At 43.1% G+C, this 17,302-nt stretch overlaps 1 protein-coding gene across 4 annotated transcripts in view; it reads left to right on the top strand.

The window, feature by feature from the left end:
* Positions 1-1,454: 1,454 nt before the first annotated feature.
* LOC116983364 (interferon-related developmental regulator 1-like) overlaps positions 1,455-17,302 on the top strand; it is a 37,788-nt gene continuing 21,940 nt past the window's right edge. Inside the window, exons 1-3 of one of the 4 annotated variants that reach the window (XM_033037088.1) lie at positions 1,455-1,818; positions 4,737-4,796; positions 16,229-16,339. In XM_033037088.1, the coding sequence (XP_032892979.1) occupies positions 1,782-1,818; positions 4,737-4,796; positions 16,229-16,339 (208 nt within the window). In that variant the 5' untranslated portion in view covers positions 1,455-1,781. The remainder of the gene's footprint in view (positions 1,819-4,736; positions 4,797-16,228; positions 16,340-17,302) is intronic. The other 3 variants (XM_033037089.1, XM_033037090.1, XM_033037091.1) reach the window with 3 other exon arrangements.

Below are 17,302 nucleotides of genomic sequence, written 5' to 3'. Positions count from 1 at the left end.
ATGCCTTAAGTTTCTGATCTCATCATTGCTACTCATGGTTAGTGCTCAGAAGATTTCAGATTGTCTGCTTGCTTCCAGTTAGACAATTTACAAATCAGTAAAAGGAATGAGGAGGAAGATATCTTGTGAGAGCCTAAATACCAAATAACTATAATGCATTACAATTATGTATTCTGTATGATCGGTAGATTAAATGGATCTTGGGACATGATCCTGTTTAGAATGTAGTTTTACAGCAATAATAATAATGTCTTCCCATGTAATCTTGACTTCTGAATTTATAATGGTTCATGTGTCATACTTATTATTAAATATTCTAACTGGAGAAAATAAATGGTTTGTTTTTCATGGAGGAAAGGTACTATGTTTCTTAAGGCAAACCTGATAACAGGCAAAGCCATGTGCAATTTCAGGAACAATGACATCAATATTTGGGGTAACATATAAGAGCATAATAGCAGCAGGAATATGTATCTCAAGTCATTCATTAAGATAACGACATTTTCCAGCACCAACCCTCATCCTTTGATTCTCTTCCTTCCATCGAGGGGATTTATCGAAGTCGCTGCCTCAAAAAGGCTGGCAGTATCATCAAAGACCCACACCATCCTGGCCACACTCATCTCCCCGCTACCTTCAGGTAGAAGGTACAGGAGCCTGAAGACTGCAACAACCAGGTTCAGGAATAGCTACTTCCCCACAGCCATCAGGCTATTAAACCTGGCTCAGACAAAACTCTGAACATTAATAACCCATTATTTGTTATTTGCACTTTATCAGTTTATTTATTCATGTGTTTTTGTAGTCAATGCCTACTATGATCTGTGTGCTGAAGCAAAGCAAGAATTTCATTGTCCTATCAGGGACACATGACAATATACTCACTTGAACTTGAACTCTTAATGGCCAGAAACCAAACCATATCTGTCAGGATCAGAGAATATTAGTTACAGGGAAAGGCTGGACAAACTTGCATTGTTTTCTCTGTAGCTTCGGGAGGCAGAGGGGAGACCTGGTGGAAGTTTATAAAATTACAAGAGCAGAGAGAGGGAAGACAGCCAGAACCTTTCTCCAAGGGAAATGCTGTCTGACCCGCTGAGTTACTCCAGCTTTTTGTGTCTATCTTAGGTAAAAAATACACTTAGGACAATGTGTTAGAGGAGCAGACAAGTATAATTTCAGTGGTCACAGCTGTACAGGAGCTGATCGCTAATTTATTTCAATTAATCAACGGTGTGCTCCTGTGCTGAACGGTTCAATGTGACAGTGATGGAGGTTGCGGGATTCGAACTCACATTCAACCACCCGCAGCGCTGGGCTTGGCGCGGCGAAGCCACGTGGTCTCGCAGCCGGGGCTGGCGAGTCCACGCCCTGCCCTGCCTCCCCCACCCGCGTCAGCCTGGATTGTGCGTTTGCGCCTGCGCCACGGAAGCAAAGCCTGCCGTGAGATGCAGTCCTTCACCCGGCGCCGTCCCATCGATACACGGCAACCGCCGCGCCAGCGCGGACTACAACTCCCGGCGGGCTGCACGGTGCCGGCCGAGCGGGCAAGGCAGAGCGTGGGTGTCAGTGGAAAGATGGTGGAAGTTTGCGCGTGGTTGTCCCCCCATCATACCCAGAAAATCAACAGCAACAATAAACATTTTGGTCACCAGTCGAGCCGTTCGTTGTTTATAGATCTCAGCGGTGTGAAGTCAAGCGCCAGGTCGCAGCGTCTGCCTTCTGTTGGCTGATAAAGGGCTCGGCGAGAGGGACCGGTCGCCCGGCCGCGCACAGCGGAGATGCCCAAGGCTCGGGGCCGGCCTGGCCGCAACAAGGGTGAGAGCTGGGTTCAGCGAGGGGCCACGGTGTCGCTGGGAATGAAGGTTACGGTGGGGGTCGAGGTCGAGTCGCCCCACGTGGGAAACGGGACCGGTCCGGTATCTACCGGCGGTAGGATCTCTGACCCTACAGGGGTGGGGTGGAGAGAGGAAGTTGTGCCATTTGGATGGGGGGAGGACCTTGTGCTCTTTAGGGATGGGATGGGGGGGGAGGACCTTGTGCTCTTTAGGGATGGGGAAGTACCTTGTGCCCTTTAGTGATGGGGGGGAAGTACCTTGTGCCCTTTAGTGGGGTGTGGTAAGGTAGGACCTTGTACTATTTGGAGAGAAGAGGACATTGCACCCTTTAGGTGTGGGGAGTTGGGAGGGACGTGTGCCCGTTAGGGATGGGTGGAGGACCTTGTACCCTGTGGGGATGGAGGACCATGTACACATGAGGGGCAGGGAAGGAAGGGCCAGACCTTTGTAGCCTTTACGGGTTGGAGGACCTTTGTATCCTGAGGGTTGGGAGGACCTTTGTACTCTTCAGGGGTGGGGTGGGAGAACCTTGTAACGTACCCTTTCAGGAGGTTAGAGTGTTAGTGTGAACCATTTTCCAAAAATTTAGGGTCAGGGCTCAGTATAGTTTTTATTTATTCACTTTTCATGGCCCCAGTTTTGCCATCAGGACCAGCATATATTGATCTTACTTAATTGTGCCTAAAGTGTTTGATGTGTAGACAGAGAGAGAGAGAGTGCATGGATCTGTAACATTTGTCAAGTATATAAAGGGGCTGAAAGTTGGATCATATGCTGGTTTGTGTGTTTGGTCTGGATTCGGTATATCTCAGGTGTGCGATGCAAGTTAGAATTTAATGCGTGTCAGTCCAGTTCGGACAGCGTCCTGAAAAATAGTTGTCCGAACAGTTTGGAAGTCGGAAATGCGACTGCTCAGCAATATATTTAGATAAAAACAGAGGTCAACCAAGGACAGCCTGTGGGCAGATGGGGCGTATAACTCCGCCATTCTGATGTCTATGCAAACAGAATTTCCACATAGCAGAGGGTGGCCGTGGCCTCACAGTAGCCAGCAAATCTCGCAAGGCTCATTTGTTTGCATGAGCTGTACATAATTAGAGCAATCTTAAGTGTAGGAAGGAACTGCAGATGCTGGTTTACACTGAAGATGGACACAAAATGCTGGAATAACTCAGCCCATCAGGCAGCATCTCCGGAGAAAAGGAATGGGTGGCGTTTTGAGTCGACCGGGAAGAAGGGTTTCGACCCGAAACATCACTTGCTGAGCTACTCCAGCATTTTGTGTCTATCCAGAGCAATCTTAACTTGGCTTGTATGTGCTGTTTTTAACAGTTGATTTTAGGGTGTATTATGTAGCGAGATGGAAAATTAGACTTATGCTTTGGTACTAGGTTTGAGTGTCCAGTCCAGATTTCATAGCCTTTCTTGACAGAGATGGCAAGTACTCAAGTAGTGCTAAATTATATTGCATTTCCATACCATTGGAGCCTGAGAACAGAGCCAAGGGACAAATGGATAGCTCTTGTGTGTCCTAGGGGCATAGGCCCTCTCCCCAGAACCAAAGTCCCCTAATTTGGATAACTTCTTTCTGAATCTCCTCTATCTCTTCATTCTCCCCAATAATGTAGTAACCAGAACTGTGCACATTGCCCCCGAGTCCTTTTGGAGATGGATGCCTGGGTTTAGTGGCTAATCCAAACTCCAAGGGTGACTTCTGGAACTTTTATTCTGTTCTCCAATTTAAGTCCACCCTGATAGTAACTCAACTTTGAAACATTATAATCTTCAGCCAGCCAGACAGAACTACTGAATTCCAATGGATAATAGCAATGCCTTCTGAAAGTATTAACACTAGTGTAAATAAGAAATTTACACAATCTGGAGTTCAAAGTCATCTTTAATCTGTACACATGGTATAGCGGTACAGCAGGTTGTTAGTTGATCGTTACCGCAGTAAGGTGTGGCTATTTCTACTATGATTGGTTCAAATGCAATAACCCAATCTACAACTAGTGTGGCATTAAGAAAGTTGCTTAAGGGGTTGGACAGGCTAGATGCAGGAAGATTGTTCCCGATGTTGGGGAAGTCCAGGACAAAGGGTCACAGTTTAAGGATAAAGGGGAAATCTTTTAGGACTGAGATGAGAAAAACATTTTTTACACAGAGAGTGGTGAATCTCTGGAATTCTCTGCCACAGAATGTAGTTGAGGCCAGTTCATTGGCTATATTTAAGAGGGAGTTAGATGTGGCCCTTGTGGCTAAAGGGATCAGGGGGTATGGAGAGAAAGCAGGTACAGGATACTGAGTTGGACGATCAGCCATGATCATATTGAATGCCGGTGCAGGCTCGAAGGGCCGAATGGCCTACTCCTGCACCTATTTTCTATGTTTCTATGAAAGCAAAACTCCAGTGTCAGGAATCATATTTAGACAAAGGAAAATAACTGTGGCTGTTAGAAATCAATAGTTTCTGCTCTAGAATATCATCAGGTGAGTTTTAAGGATACCATCTTAATAACAGTAGCAGCATCTTAAATAATGAAGTAGTCCATGCAAAAATGCAGCAAGACCTGATCAACCTGGGCTGAAATGGGCCACATTAAATTTGTGAGCTAACAACTCCAAATTATAACCTGGATGAGCAACTATATTAGATGAGAGTTCAGGAATGAGCAGAAAGAAGTAATGTTAATATTATAATTCATATTTTCTACAAATTCTAAAATGTTTCATGGCAGCAGACTATTTTTGGCCTATCAGTGTTGTCACAACTAATTTAAGGCAGTGAGGTTAAGGAATCAATAAATGACTAAATAAATCAATAAAAGTGCAATCATTTAAAAAAAAAAAAAAAAAAAAAAGACCTTTTAAAGTTCATTTCCAACTGTTTCTTGACAGGCTCTTTAAGGCACAAACTACTACAGCTGAAGATGTCAGCCAAAGTAGCTCATCCGGAAGGTACTTAGCCTGGCTTGAAATGCATGGTGCATAACCACTATTGCTTTTTCACTACTTTGCCGGTTTGGAAGAAATCGTTGCTCCTGTTCTCTTGAATTTAAGGAAAACATTAAAATATAGAACTTCGCAAATCTTCAATAGTGTGTCTGTACATTTGCAGATTAATGTAACTCTCCAAACCGACTACAATGTCCAGATTATGTTTTTTAATGATACGGACATCTATCCAGGATGAAGTCAAATAAATATTATTCATTTTAAGGCTAGAAGAAAGTAAAATACCACACATCATTCTCTCAGTCATCATCTAATGATACCTGCGTGTAAGTGTGTCTTTGTGCACATTAGTTGAAAATAAAATGTGCCCCATGGATGACCATTTTGATTTACATGCTTTAAGTTTAATTGAGTCCAGTCAAGTTTATTCGTCACATACACATACGAGATGTGCAGTGAAATGAAAAATGAAATGAGTCTAGCATGCCATGAGTAATGGAAATGACTATTAAGAGGCTGCAAGTTAAACCTCAATAGATTATTTATTAGCCTTATAATTTTCCTCAATATTCATCCACATTTATCCAGACTGGTCATGTCAAGGATGTGTAACATAAACACAATGGAATTATCTGCCACAGAAGGCAGTGGAGGCCAATTCACTGGACGTATTCAAGAGAGAGTTAGATATAGCTCTTGGGGCTAATGGATATAGGGAGAAAGCAGTAACGGGGTACTGATTTTGGATGATCAGCCATAATCATATTGAATGGCGGTGCTGGCTTGAAGGGCCAAATGGCCTACTCCTGCACCTATCTTCTATGTTTCTATCAGTTCTATCAATCGGATTTACGAGCATATTTTCCAATGCACAAAACCACACTGAGTCTCCCTAATCGGTCCTGCCTTTTTCCAAGTGATCATGTATCCATCCCCAAGTTTTTCCAATAGTTTCCCAACTACTGATGTAAGGCTCCTCGACCCATAGTTTCGACTTATTCCCACTGCCCTTCTTGAATATGGGAACAGCATTAGCTACACTCCAGTTATCTTATATCTCTTGGCTAAAGATGATGCAAAAATCTGTCAGATTCCCTGCAATCTCCACCCTTGCTTCCTATAACATCTTGCATTCATTTCATCAGTCCCTGGTCATTTGTCCACTGTAATGTACATCAATATATTGGCAGTGGCAACCATCACCGTACACTGCCTCCCCCATCCTTCTCCTTAGTGAATACCGATGTAAAATATTTATTCAAGACACCACACATATCATCTGGCCCAACACAAAGACTTCCTGTTTGGTCCCTAGGGGACCTATATTATCTCCCTCGCCATCCTCTTCCAATATATTGATAAAAAGTTTTGGAATTCTGTTGGTCAGGGCTATTTCTAGTACCCATTTTACCTCCAAACTGTTTTTTAAGAGAACAAGTCTGCAGCACCATGATACCTGGAAGGCCACATTGCCTTTTTCTCTTGAGCATCAGAGGTTGAAGGGCGATCTGATAGAATTTTATGAGAGGCATAGGTATGGTAGAGTCTGAACCGTTCTCACAAGTTGTATATGTCAAAGATCTGATGGGTTAGTTTTAAGGTTGGAGGGGGGAAGTTTTTTTACATGGTGATGAGGGACACAAACACACTGCCAGGGGTGGTAATGGAAGCAGATATGAATATGGCATTTAAGAGGCTTTTAGATGGGTACGTGGATATGCATGGGAATGGAGGGACATTGATCACATGCCTCGGTGGCCCCTCGGTGTCAGCGGTGATCCTCGGCGGTGAAGGTGGACCCTCAACACTGGTGATCCTTGATGGCGACGGTGGACACTGAACGGCGGTGGACCCTAAGCGGCGGTGAGTCTTGACAGCAGCAGTGACCCCTCGGCGGCGGCGGTGGGGCCTCGTGTTTGACGGAGCCTCACAGCGATAGTGGTGAAGCCTCGCGGGTCGACCTGCATTTGCTGGTTGATGATGGTGTGGGGAACCACTGTGAGGAGGAAAAACAATAGAGGACCTGGTGTGGGGGGGGACTATTGAGGGAGGGAGAACAATGGAGGCCTCAGTGGAGTGGAGAGGGGACGACTGGGGGCGATGCGAGCCGGCTGCCCTGCCAGCAGCGTGTTAGTCATTTTCTACTTTTAGTTTTTTTTATATGTCCCAATGTGTGTTTTTAATGTTTCTCGGTGTGTCTTGTGTGGGGGGTGGTGTGCGGGGATAAGGGGGAAACCGCTTTGGTAGCCTCCTCCACCGAGAGGCGACTTTTTCCATGTCGCCTCCCTTGCGGCCTAACACAAAGGATCGGTGCGGCCTTTCACGGAGACGGGCCCGAGGCTTCAGCAGCGGGGGGTCGCCAGAAGGGAGCGCTCCGATCGTTGGCCCGCGGCAGCCTGAAGCCGTCGTCTGCGGAGCTCCAGCTGGCGCGGCGTTCGGAGTCTAGGATCCCTCGTGGGGACCCCGGAGGAGCAGAGCTCCGACCGCCGACCCGCGGCCTACTTCTAACTGCGGGTGCGGTGGGGACTTATCATCCGGAGCAGGATACCTCGCCGGGGATCCCTGGAGAAGAGCTCCGACACCATCTTGAAGCCGCGGTCTCCGGTAGGGAAGCACCAATTCAGGACTTACCTTATCTGCACATCTGGCAGCCCGAAGCGGTGACTGCGGAGGTTTGTGGTCCCGACCACGGGGGAAAATGGAGGAGGACTGACTAAACTTTGTGTCTTCCACCACAGTGATGAATGCTGTGGTGGATGTTTGTGTTAAATTTGTATTGTGTGTTCTTTTTTATTGTACCGCTGCTGGCAAATTCATTTCACTGCACTTTATTGTTTATGTGACGAATAAATCTGACTATTGACTTTAACTTTGTCAGTGCTGCTCATGGTAAGTATTTGCATACCTTGGGTATGCAAGTAAAGGATTTCACTAAAGGCACATTAAACGATTCCATTCCGCATGCAGGCAGAGATTATTTTAACTTGTCATCATGTCTGGCACAGACATTGTGGGCCAAATGCCCTATTCCTGTGTTGTACTGTTCTAAACTCTATCCCTCCATTACATACATGTCCATGTGCCTGAATAAATGCTTGAGCATCGCTATTGAATCTGCTTCCATGGATCCCCTCCACCACCCCATTCCTGCACTTCACAGCAGTACTTTTCAAGCATCTATCTCTATGTAATAAAACAAACAAAAAATGCTCTGTACATTACCTGTCAATTTTCCCCCTCTCAGCTTCAAGCTATGCCCTCTAATATTTCACAGTTCCACCTCTGGGGGAAGAAAGCCCTTCGCCACTGTAAGACCTTGACTCTGATTTTGTTCCCCATGTTGCATCCAAATCTCTACCTGCTGTCGCACTGCCATTGCTACTCTCCGTCTCAAAACCACAGAAATCAGTTATATATATTGCTTGTTGAAACATTAATATTGATATAGAAATCCATCTTTCAGACCCTGGAAAATTAATTAAATGTGTTAATTAGTTATTGTCATTTTCACATTCAAACAATACAGTAGTTCATTTTCTGTAATTTTTATTTATTCTTTTCATATGCCTGCTTACAAGTAATCTTGCATGTTTACCATTGAAAGCATCTTTCATATGCTATTTTGCCTCGTATCTACAAATGCTTGGCAATGTGCTCATTTATTTGTATTGAAAACTTTGCGACAGTTAACATTATTGAGAGAGTTTCTTCATATCTCCCTCTCCTTCCCCATTTAGCGTGCAAATGATGAATTTTTATGTGTTGAAGAAAGCAGTTTTCCAATCGCCAAACTTTTTTCTAGGTTGTTTTTATGCATGGCATGGTTCATTAGATAGAGTATGCAAAGGTGGTTGATTTTTTTTTTTCCAAGCTGTTGGATTTGAACAAAGAATGGGAAAGGCATCTGTACTGTTACTGATGTTAGAATTTTACAGGTCAACGACAACATGACTGGCTTGGAGCTTTATTTGGACAGATATTAGTAATATGCCCAAACTCTCCCCAAAATTTCTGGAACTGCTTCAATTTTAATTTGTTGCCAACTTTATTGGGCACCATCCAAATGTATTTCAGTTCAGTTTGCTTTTAGAATACATGTTAATGAATTTGATTCCAGAGAGCTTAATGTCAGAAGCTTTTTCTTGAAAATAGATTGCAAGTTTCTTCTTGCTATGTAAATAAATGTAGTTTGGAGTAGACTCCTATATTCAAATTGTATAGCAATAGAGTAAGCCCTTGTTGTAGCAGACCGCTATACAATATATTTTGGTTATAGCAGATGGACCCCGACCTGCACCGCGTCCACAGCAGCTTAAAGCTCAGGCTTTCGAGGGCCTCTGCCTGACTTTGAAGCTACACCAGCAAGCCCTTTTTCACTGCCCATGGTCCAGATGAAGCGGCTGTTGCCGATCACTTTGTAGCCCATGGGAACAGCGCTTTCTTCAGAACGCCGCCACCGACAGGACGTGCCCGATCACATGGGGCTCCCTCCACTCTCACCCACTGTATTGTCTGCTCCCTGCTGCCTCGTGTTCACTTGGCCCCTTCCCTCCCCCCACCACCTCCACCTTCAGAAGCGCCAACATACTCCGCCTTGGAAGCGGCAGCTGGTGTGCAGGGAGGGAGCCCCTCGGTGACGGAGCGTGTCCTGTCGCTGGGAGCAGCACTGAAGAAGTGCTGTCCCCAGGGGATACAGAGTGCCACAACAGTAGCCACGTGAACCAGTAAATAAGGACTCGTTGGTGCAGACCAGCAGCATAGTTGCCTTGTTTTAAGGTGAAAGGACACATTGCTGGAGTAACTCAGCCGATTGAATCAGTCCAAAGAAGGGTCCTGACGTCACCTATCCTTGTTTTCCAGTGTGCTGCCTGACCCGCTGTGTTACTCCAGTACTTTGAGTCCTTTTGTGTATTAATCATCATCTGCAGTTTGATGTTTCATCCACAAACCCCCCTCCCCCCCCCTCCCCCCCCCCCCCCCCCCCCCCGGTATGGCCCGTTATAACGAGGGTTTACTATATTTCTGTGCGCAAGTTTTCCAGGTAAGTATCATGTAAGCAACTCTACCTTTATTGGTTTCGGGGCTCTATTAACTGAACCTGTCAGTCCAGCAGTGTTGTACACTTTCCAAATTGGAATAAACAGTGACTCCCTAAACTGCCACCCTAATATTGCTTACTGTTCCTCTTTCTCCATCATTATATGCAGTTGCATAGTTCTTAAGATTGCCTCCACCTATGAATGAAATAAATAGTGTCAGCTCCGTAGGTGGGGGAATGAGAAGTAATCAGTGTCTAATATACCAATTTTACCAAGTTACAATGACACCAGACCAAATTCAACAAAAATAAAGGGGACATTAATATCAGGATCAATATCTTGGGGTCACCGTTGACCAGAAACGCATAGACCAGCCATAAATGTTGTGGCTTCAAGAGCAAGTCAGAGGCTAGGTGGTCTGTGACAAGTGAAAAGGAATATGATGGAATCTTCCCATCTTTAAAAAGAAGGAATCTATTTAAAATATATGTAAGGAATACATTAATTAATAAAAGCCCATAGGGGTTGGCAAATTATTGGAATTAATTCTGAAACCTTACATTTGAAAAGGCACAGTGTACTCAAGGACATTCGGTATGGATTAATGATGGATTTGCCATTCCCTGAACCTAGTGTCCATTGTCAGACTTTCTTTGCATTGGATTATTGCATGTTGATCATTGATATACATATTCTGCCTGAAAAGAGGATTTTTTTAATCTTCTGAAAATAACCTAGTTGTGTCCCAGTTTGCAATTTAAACCAGCCCCATATGATTCAATTCAATTTGTTTAAGAAGGAAGTGCAGATGCTGGAAAATCGAAGGTAGACAAAAATGCTGGAGAAACTCAGCGGGTGAGGCAGCATCTATGGAGCGAAGGAAATAGGCAACGTTTCGGGTCGAGACCCTTCCTCAGTTCAATTCAATTGTTTGGCTAAATAAATGAAAGTGTCTTGAATGCTTTTTTACTTTGCACTGCTGCAGATTGATTTTCACTTGCTGCATTTGATTCTACCTGACTAGTTCCTACTGTTAATCTTATGGTTAATTTTTATGACTTTCAACTTTCTTGATGAAGACATAAAACGATAGCACAAAAAGCAAAGAGCTTCATACCCAGCCCCATGAAATTGCTCAAAAAACTTTTCAAATTGCAATTTCATCTGTCGCTCAAATATATTTACTTCCAGTCCGCAAATCATCCCTGGATCCAAATGGTTGCGAACCATTTAAACTACTCTTCCCATTCCCATACTGACTTATTGTCCTGGGCCTTCTCCATTGCCAGACTGAAGCCACAGCCAAACTAGAGGAACAGCTGGATGTGCACCCATTTTCCCTTTGCACTTCCCCTGTCCCTCCGGCAAATAATTCTTCCTCTGGCTTTATGTTTTGCACATCTTCTATCCTCGTCTCCTTACCTCTAACTGTTTGCCTATTCATCTCTTGCCTATGTCCAACCATCTGCCAATCCAAAATGCCTCCCACCTATGTCCACTTGCCAGGCTTTGTCCCGTCCCAACCTCTCTTCCAGCTTTCTTCCCCCTACTACAATCAGTCTGAAGAAGGGACCTGACCCAAAACTTCATCTATCTATGTTCTCTTGCCAAATGCCTCTCAAAAATCCACATGGGTAAAATATGACGCTTCTCAGCAGCCCTTCTCAAAATATATAATCAGATTAGTCATCCATGGTTGCTGCTGGGGCTGCAGGTATCTTCTGTTGGGTAGGCACTTGATTCGTGGCAATATCCAAAAGGTCAAGTGTTTTATTGTCATGTCCCAGATATAACAATGAAATTCTTACTTGCTGCAGTGCAACTGAATATGTAACCATAATACACTGTAAACAATATGAAAAACGAGAGAAACATAAGGGAAAAAAATTAAGGCTGAATCAACTTAACTGTGTTGGCCTCAGTTATGTTTTCCTTTGGATATGTTGTTGGGAGGGTGCATTTATGACTTGAACTATTTGGTTTAGGAACAGTTATCGGGAACAGAACTGGGGTTGGAAAGGGGGTGTGTCAGTAGATGGAACATGTCCCCTCTTTTCCTGTTCTGAAATTCTTGCTTTCTGGTCTAAATGAGCATGCTATTCTTGTCTGGGTAATTCAATGATGACATAGTGAGCATGTTTGTATGTTCTGATGCCACAAATGAATTATTTGCCAGTGAGACCAAACTATTTCTAGCTTCTATCAAAATCTTTGCACCCTTTTTAATGTTGTCTTTTTCTTCAGCCATTTCCTTATTTAAAATTTGTGACAGAAATGTTGATATGTGACCAAATTAAATCATTTTGTCAATTTATATCTCTGGCTTCTTAAAAACAAAGCTACCCACCCATTCCGTCATTATTTCCTAGCATGATGCATTACAATGCTTCCCTTGCAAGCCCCTTATGTTCAACCCATATGAACTGACTTTGTCAAATTCTCGTTTCTTGCATTCATTTCTGATTTCTCCTACTCCACTATTTTCCTACTCTGTAAAAACGATTCCGGGAGGGGAGGAGGGGGGGGGAGGGAAGGAGGAGGGGGAGGAGGGGGCGTCATAGAGTTTAGAAAACCCTAACCTTTTCAGATCCTTGTGTAGAAATGCATCCTTCTACCTCTCAACTTTCAAACATCACAGCATAACCTCTGAATTGTGTCTCTTTTATCTCGGCTGCTTAACTTTTTATTTGATCCTTTACAGCGTTCTTTACTGCCTAGGGCATGTTTTGGAAAAGTCTAAAATCTTCCATTGTGTTGTCATTTATAAAAAACTCTTCCCCTTAACATGTTGAGAACATTCTAGGTCGTCACTTACCTTGAAGTTCCCAGACAACCGGTTTCACCCTCTAAGCTCTTCGGAACATTAGTTAAAAGATAATATAACTTATTATTTTCAAAATTCACACGCATAAATGCTACTTGTCACAGTCCAGTTAAGAAAGCCATACTCAGCAAGGAGGCAGCATGTTAATGTCAATAACATTTGCAAAATAAAAAACAATATTGATATGGAAATGCCCTCATGAATGAATAATCAGACCTAAATATGCTGTTGATTGGATGTATACAGTGTTCCATTCAAACAATTTCATAATCAGACTGTAACATTTTCCCCCAAATCAAAAATCAATTTTAAGTAAGTTAAATGATTGAAAATAATGTCTTTCAGGAATAACTGTAGAATGAATATGAATAAATTACCTTATTCTCAGGCCTGCAAGTTGTTTTATGGACTGGAGTTTGTAATATAGAAGGTACTTCATGTACCAGAGATTATACAAAAGATTATAAAAGCACATTATACAAGATGTGCTAAGATAAGGATACCATTGCTGAGTGTTGTTAAGTAATGTTGAAATAAAATATTTTGTTGTTGGGTAATCTAATACCTTATGCAATTTGTCATCAATGTATATTGCTTGTTTGTTCTAGTGTTTAACCTGGAAGGAAAGGCTATGATTTAATTTGTATCGGCTTGCTTCAGCTTTAAAAGGGTTGGCCAAGGAAAATGTATTTCAGACCTGAGTAAGTCTGTAGGAATATAGGGAAAATACATTTCAGGAAAATTGTTTAGGGAATGTGGCTGCTCTCTGAGCTAGGATAGTTGATGGGCTGAAAGACCTCCAACATCATAAAGGAATACAGATACATAGGAAGTTTCTATTAATATTTAAGAAAAAGAAAGAAGTATATATAAATAGTAATCGCTGTCTAGGATTCTGCAGCCTGGGTTTTCTAAAGAACTAGATATTCCCATAGTGGATATTATAGACGCACTTTGTTAATCTATGATTTAAACAACATTTTCAATCAGTAATGACGGCTGTGACTCAATATTTGTCTTTGCAAATGAATGTAGGTGACTTTGTTGCTGATGGCTTCAAGAGCATTCAGATACGCTTTCACCTCTAGAGTGTAGTTAACGTATTATAATGGGTGTTTAAGAGGAGCTAATTCATATTCAACACAGGAATAGGAGTTGGCTTCTTGGCCCTCTGAGTTTGTTCTGCTGATCTCAGATCACTATGTATCTCAACACCTTTTGGCAAACAAAAATTAAAAACAAATTAATATATTTATTGTATATAGTTTTGGCTCAGAATGAGTTTCAGCCATCTACCACTCTTTGTTTAATCGGTTGGGTACAATTTTAAAAGTAATGTCTCTTTAATGGGCTCTTGGCTGCCTATGTAAAATCTCTCTTGCTTGGTCCTTGACCACCTCCCCTTTCAAGTTGTAAAGAATGTAATCATCCCAGTTCCACAGTATGAAAGCCTGTATTATGTAATATTCTCATAAAATGCCTCTTAGTAACATTCAGATGAGTCATAGAGTAATACAATGTGGAAACAGGCCCTACGGCTCAACTCGCCCACACCGGCCAACAATGTCCCATCTACCCTAGTCACACTTGCCTGCGCTTGGTCCATAACCCTCCAAACCTGTCCTACCCATGTACCTGTCCAACTGTTTCTTAAACGATGGGATAGTCCCAGCCCCAACTACTTCCTCTGGCAGCTTGTTCCATACACCCACCACCCTCAGTGTGATAAAGTTACCCCTCGGATTCCTATTAAATCTTTTCCCCTTCACCTGGAACCTATGTCCTCTGGTCCTCGATTCCCCTACTCTGGGTAAAAGACTGTGCATCTTCCCGATCTATTCCTCTCAAGATTTTGTATACCTCTATAAGATCTCCCCTCATCCCCCACGCTCCATGGAATAGCCTACTCAACCTCTCCCTATAGCTCACACCATCTAGTCCTGGCAACATCCTCGTAAATCTTTTCTGAACCCTTTCAAGCTTGACAATATCTTTCCTATAACATGGTGCCCATAACCGAACACAATATTCTAAATGCTGTCCAACAATGTCTTATACAACTGCAACATGACCTCCCAACTTCTATACTCAATACTGACTGATGAAGGCCAAAGTGCCAAAACCTTTTTGACCACTTTATCTACCCGTGACTCAACCTTCATGGAACCATGCACTTGTACTCAGAGATTCCTCTGCTCCACAACACTACTCAGAGGCCTACCATTTACTGTGTTGGTCCTGCCCTTATTCAACGTCAGATAATTTCCTTCAAAAGCCTGTATTCCCTTTTCTAAAATGTGATTATGCAGAACTATAAACTGTAGTGTAGATGTAGCTTACCCAGCGTTTTGTAAACCTTTTATAACCACACTAATCAAAAGTTCTTTAATTAAAAAAAAAACGATTCTTCTTGGTGGCACTATATGGCATCTTATCAGAAGCTTTCAGGAAACAAGCACAGTAAATATCGTTCGTTAAGTACAATGTGTGTTTTTACCAACGAGTCCTGCAGTCCACTGCTTGTAGACTGGGCACCTAGAGGGAGGCTCCCAGTTCCACTTGTCATTGTTGCTGTTTCCTCTTTTTCAGTTCCATATTAATCACAGAAATGTTTTTCAAACAGAAGCAAGAAACCCAAAAGTTGTTTTGCATCAAATAAAGTGCTATGAATATTTTATACATTATTCTTGTTTGTTTCTGTCATAAAATTTGGCACGCCCTTCTTAAAATGAGAAGTATATTCAAAAAGGGATGATCCATATGATTGATGTCTATTATAGTTCTGAATGACGTATAAAAGCTTTGGTATTATAAAATATCTATATATTTTGAGTATCACAAAAAGAGTTCAGACTATTTCCTCGCTGATTCATCTAGAAGAGACAGTTTTTTGTCTGTACATCACAAACTACTTCTGTCAGCATTGCTATAATCTGCACTAATGCATTTTTTTTATTAGCCTGTGCTGTTTTAAAGAAACTTAGACACAATACCTATTCAAAGTGTTTAAAATATTATTAATTCTGTTTGTTTTGCAGTTTTGTATTAATTGGAATTCCAAAAATTATTTCAAAAAATTGTTTTATCTTTTAAAGGTAATAACATGAAGCCTAGTTGGAGGAACTGGGCAAACTACAGCAAGGTTGAGGAAATGACTGAAAATGGTTCTTAGTGCCCTTCAGTTGGATGGAGTAAGGCACATACCCCCCCCCCCCCCCCCCCCCCCACCCCCCCATGTAGCTATTAGCTTTGCAAGGGATGGGAATTAGTTTTGTAATAAACCCAGCATGCTTGGCAGATTTGGTAGTGTCAGGCTGACAGATGTTCCAGATCATTACATGCTATTAACGCCTCAACATATTTTTATTCACTTCTGCAGTATTTTGTAGGTATATCACAAATTTCTGAACACTGCGTAACAAATTGCAAAAGGGTGATTTATGGTAGATAGTGTAATTCCACAAGAAGTCGTGTTTCTGGTGATACACAAAGCAGAGATGCACACTTGATTTGGAACTGCAACACTGCTACCTCCACGCAAATGCCATTGTTCACTTTACTGTACTTTGCAGGAGGACGGAATGGAGCTAAAGGGGAGACTCAGGCCAGTGACGATGACGTCTCCAGTGAAGTACTCAGCCATTACAGCAGTACCAGTGAGACTGCTAGTGTTCCTGAGGAAGGTATGAATGAACTGTACTACCTAGTACCAATGTTTCAGATGGTTATAAATGTTGTTAATGGTGTTAATATTGCATGACCCTTTGGGAAAAAATGTATGTGATGTACAGGGGCAACTGTCGGAGGGGGGTGCTGTTGTGTATGGCTGCCCTACCTTCAGTTGTCTTTTCACCCTTTTTTTCTTATTTTTAGTGTGTTAAACAGTTTGCTATGGGGGTCTTCTGGTCTTTTATGTGGGGGGGGGAGCGGGAAACTGTTTTTCTCAGTCCCTACCTGGTCGGAGATGCGACTTTCCTCTGAGGTGCATCTTCGCTCTCTTCAGCAGCCTACTGCCGGAGACCGGCCAGAACTTCAGCTTCGGCGGTGGCGCAGTGCTGAAGTACCAGCGCGGAGCGGGCGATGCCTGACCGAGGATCACCGTATGGTAAGCTCCGGAGTGCTGAGACCACCGACTCCAACATCGCGGAGCTGTGGTTGCGGACCTTCCAGCTGCTGGCGGCTCTGACTTTGCATTGCGGAGGCCTGGGATCTTTCGCCGAGGTCGCCAGTGTGAATCTCCGCCCAGCTCGGCGTGTGGACTTTGGAAGCCGTGGTCTCCGGTAGGAAGCGGCCGATTCAGAACTGCAAGCTGCTGGAACTGTTCTTTCCGAAGCCGGAGCTCCATCATCCGGCGAGAGGGCCCGGAACACCGGGCCTCCGCTGTGGCTACTACGGAGGCCTGAAATAGGCCCCGTCCACTGGTGAACACAGAGGAAGAGGACTGGACTTTTACTGCCTTCCCTCACAGTAGAAAGCGTTGATTCCGCTGTGGGGGGGACGTTTCATGTTAAATTCTATAGTGTGCTGTATTTTCTTTTTATTTCTATGGATGTATGGCAACCCAAATTCTTCTATGTACAGCACTGGTTCAACGCGAGTAGATTTAAATGTGCTATATAAATAAAATTTGATTGATTGATTGAATA

The sequence above is a fragment of the Amblyraja radiata genome, chromosome 18 (assembly GCF_010909765.2).
Source record: "Amblyraja radiata isolate CabotCenter1 chromosome 18, sAmbRad1.1.pri, whole genome shotgun sequence".
NCBI lineage: Eukaryota > Metazoa > Chordata > Chondrichthyes > Rajiformes > Rajidae > Amblyraja > Amblyraja radiata.
Note: the sequence above shows the minus strand (reverse complement) of the source record. Positions and strands in the feature narration are given on the sequence as shown.